Here is a 3,993-nt window from a genome sequence, read left to right as displayed (position 1 = left end):
GTTCTACTTTATACCCTTACATTTATCTTTATACCCTTATATTTTATAAAAAATATCAATTTGATCCTTATATATTTTTAACTACTTTATTATTTTATTTTTTAAATATTTTTAAAATTTTATTTTACGTATCTATAAAAGAGTTTCGGTAGTCATTTTTATGTATTGGAAGACTTTGCAAAAAAGTTTCGATAGTCATTTTTCAAGTATTTTTTAATTTTTTTGTGTGTATCGAAAGACTTTGCAAAAGAGTTTCGGTAGTCAATTTTTGTGTACCGAAATACTTTGCAAAAGAATTCTAGTCGTAATTTTTCTAAGTATTTTTTAACATTTTTTGTGTACCGGAAGACTTTGCAAAAGAGTTATGGTACACAAAAAATTGACTATCGATACTCTTTTGCAAAATCTCCCGGTATACAAAAAAAAGTCTAAAAAATGCTTGAAAAATGAGTATCGAAATTCTTTTGCAAAGTCTTCTGGTACAAAAAATTGACTATCAAAATTTATTTGCAAAGTCTTCTAATACACAAAAATTGACTTTCAGAACTCTTTTTGCAAAGTCTTCCTTACACAATAAAATATTTAAAAACTGACTATCGAAACTCTTTTGCAAATAATTATTAAAAAAATACTTGAAAATAATTATTGAAACTCTTTTAAAAGAGTTTCGATACACAAAAATAAAATTTAAAAATATTTTAAAAATAAAATAATAAATTAGTTAAAAATAACAATAATATTGATATTTTTTATAAAATATAAGAATGTAGGAATAAATGTAAGTGTAAGAGTTAATTTTTTTTTGTTTTTTTCTAACATTTTACTATGAATCTAAATGAAATCTCTAATTATTGTAACTTTTATGTTCTAGAATAACTTGGTCAAATAGTATATAAAATTGTTTGCAATGTAATTTTGTAAAAGAAACGTGAACTTTATTATTTTTCAAAAAAATACATAAACTAAATTAAAAATTAGGAAATAGTGAAATATATTTATTTATTTAAAATATGAAATCATGGTCAAAGACTTTTAATTTTTAATATAAAAAATAAGGAATGAAAATGTAGAATAGTTTTTTAATCAAAAGATATATATTATTTTAAGAAAACCAACTCAAACTTTTTATAATAATTATAAAACAGCAAGTTATTTCTTTTAAATATTTAAAATAAAAATCAAAGTAATACTTTATAATTATTAAAAAAATATATATTTGTAATTTAAGAAAACTTTTGAAACAATACAACCCCTAAATCCACATATTCACCAATTTTATAATAGTTAAAATAGCTAAAAAGGAAAATTTAATATTAAATTGTTTTATCAGTCAAAGGAAAAAATAAAAAAACAAATCTTGTAATTAAAGAACGATTTTGAATTTAGGCTATAAAAGAAAAACAAACACAAGTGGAACGATGCGTTTAACCCGAGACTCTTCTGCCACCGTCGCCTCCTTCAACCACCGTATTAGGGTTTTCAGAGTCACACCTTTCGTTCTTTTCGCTCACCGGAGGCAATGCTTCCGTTAAGCAATTAACAGTGTGCTTTGAAAATCCCACATTTTGATAGGCGAAACGATACAGCAGAACACTGCAATTCCTTCGCAACGTTCGTCTCGGGTATTCGCCATATCAAAAAATTTCAGCATAACGGTAATTTTACGTTAATCTCTCATTGACTTTAACCACTATGAAATGAATTTTTCCATTGAGAATTGAAAACTTCCGATAGAGGGAAAAGTAGTGGCTTCAAAATGTAACAATTTTGTGTTTTGTTTTTGTTTATGATGATAGAAGAAAGGGCTTTCGAGTTTAATCACATTTTGTAGTTATTAAAACAGTTAATTACTGTTTTTATTACTCTAATTGCATTTAGAATAATCAAATCATTAATTTGATCATTATTTAACATGCTATGATTATGGTGTTTTGGATAAGAATTACTACTACTAATGAAAATTTAGTACTATATGTCACTTTATTTCAAATTCAATTTTAATTAAATCAAGATATATCTCATGTTGATTTTGTATGAACTATGTGATTTGTTAAGTTTTTGATTGATTTTGTTAAGATCTGTACAATTTAGAGATTAGATTATTATTTCGTGTTCAATATTTAATTTATTGTTTATATTTTTATGGATTAGGTTTCGGTTCGAAATGGAAGAAGGCAAAGGAAATAAGCAGGAATCAAATGCTTCTGCAACCGAGGTTTATGCGGTGCCCGGAGAGCCTGCTGTTGTGATTAACGGTGTGCCTGAAATAGGCGGCGCTAGCAGCATTGTCCCTTCCTGCGACGCGTTGAGCGTCTCTGAAAAGGACGGGAATATGGGTTTGGGTGATTGGTTCATTGGGCGGGATATCCAGAAGTTGTTTATGGGAAGCTATTACTCGGGTAAAGTAACCGAGTATGACAAAGAAACTGGATGGTATCGGGTTAAGTACGAAGACGGTGACACAGAGGATCTCGATTGGCTGGAATTGAAGGAGGTTCTGCGTCCTTTGGATGTTTCCGTTTCGCTTAAGACCTTGGCGAACAAGGTTATTCGGAATCGTAAGAAATCTATTCATAAATCTGGGAAGAAAAGTGCTCGTTCACAAAATCCCCAAATCAAAATAAAGAAAACAAAAGGAAATTAGATTGAGAATAACAATAATTGAAAATTTATTGTTTTGTAGATACACAAATATCAAAACATAAAGCAAGGAATTGAAGAAGGCCTTGAAAATGATGAACTGAAAGAGGAATTGAGAAATTGGTGGTGGTGATGAAATGGACCATACAAATTTTGTTGTACTTGTAACAATAGGATTACTGTTGTTGTTTTGTAGTTAGGGAATTGGTTGCTAGGAAAATTTGAAAGTTTTGTTGCAATAGTGATAGATGTTTTTGTTGTAACATGGGAATTTAATTGGTATAATGGCATCAAAAATATTTTCTCTCATTATCTGTGCATTTAGAATCCGCATGTATGATTGTATGATTTGAAACAAATGTTGATCTTAGATATATTTCAATTTCAATGCATGATATGGTTATTATATTTACATTAAAATCTGTAATAAACAGGGGCAGAGTTTGACGTGCCAGTAGAACAGAATATTTTATTCCATTCTACTTATTCTCATAATTTCAGCAAATCTAAATGATAAGATTATAAGATTATTGAATAAAATTATGTTTATTTCATTCTAAAATGTTTAACAATCTATTTGTAATATTATTAGCTAAATCGTATCAATGGTGTTCTAGGTTCGAATCCAAAATCCTCTATTGTGTCTGAGTTTATGATAATATTTGCTATCTCATTATGAAAGGTGGAGAAATATGTCTCGTGTTATTTTTGATAACAAGTGAGAAAATCACTCTTGTAAAAAGATGTGACCAATGGTGAGTGAGGTTTAGATATATAGATATTCTCTCAAATCATAAATATACGTGAGAAGTTTAATTAATATAGTTAATTTAGTTTATGTTTGAATCTGATATAATTGACTTTTTCTATTAAATTTTAAGACCAAATCCATATTGACTTCAAACAAACGTTAAACCAATGTAACTTTGGTGTCTTTTTAGGTGATAGTTAGTTAGAGGTGATAGTGAGGTCTTCGGTTCAAATCAATTTAGAAGAGAATAGAAAGAAGTTGTACTTTCAAGTTGCAAAGTCACACATGATATTGGGGTTTGGGGTTACTTGCATCAAATGTGAAACAAGATTCCACAATAATGTCCAATATTAATAAAAGGCAACAATATCCCCAAATAAAATATGGCTGATGACAATCTTTCTTGTCTAAAATTACACATTTTCGATATGTTTCAAAATGTTTTGTAAACATTATTGCTTGAAAATGAATAGAAACAGAAACTTCTCCATCATGCTAAATTTTCAGATTTTAACAACTTTTTTGTATAAGATTTATTACCCAATAAAGCTATTGATGTCTTATCTTCTTCACTCCTATATATTCTTCACAATTATTATTTC

At 28.0% G+C, this 3,993-nt stretch overlaps 1 protein-coding gene across 2 annotated transcripts; it reads left to right on the top strand.

Annotated features, from left to right (window-relative positions):
• The first annotated feature begins 1,399 nt into the window (after window positions 1-1,399).
• LOC127125884 (dirigent protein 17) lies at window positions 1,400-2,949 on the top strand. 2 transcript variants are annotated; one of them, XM_051054737.1, is made up of 3 exons: window positions 1,402-1,655; window positions 2,152-2,558; window positions 2,684-2,949. In XM_051054737.1, the coding sequence occupies exons 2-3, from the start codon at window positions 2,165-2,167 to the stop codon at window positions 2,716-2,718; spliced, it is 429 nt and encodes a 142-aa protein (XP_050910694.1). In that variant the 5' UTR covers window positions 1,402-1,655; window positions 2,152-2,164; the 3' UTR covers window positions 2,719-2,949. The 2 variants fall into 2 exon arrangements, with proteins under 2 accessions (XP_050910692.1, XP_050910694.1); XM_051054735.1 differs by having other exon boundaries at window positions 1,400-1,655; window positions 2,152-2,949.
• The last annotated feature ends 1,044 nt before the right edge of the window (window positions 2,950-3,993 follow it).

The sequence above is a fragment of the Lathyrus oleraceus genome, chromosome 3 (assembly GCF_024323335.1).
Source record: "Lathyrus oleraceus cultivar Zhongwan6 chromosome 3, CAAS_Psat_ZW6_1.0, whole genome shotgun sequence".
NCBI classification, from domain to species: domain Eukaryota; kingdom Viridiplantae; phylum Streptophyta; class Magnoliopsida; order Fabales; family Fabaceae; genus Lathyrus; species Lathyrus oleraceus.
The sequence above is the reverse complement of the archived record's forward strand: the minus strand, read 5'-3'. Positions and strand labels throughout refer to the sequence as shown.

What these genes read in the sequence shown, in the direction of transcription:
- LOC127125884 (XM_051054735.1), top strand. Translation starts at nt 2,165, where the DNA reads ATGGAAGAAGGCAAAGGAAATAAGCAGGAATCAAATGCTTCTGCAACC.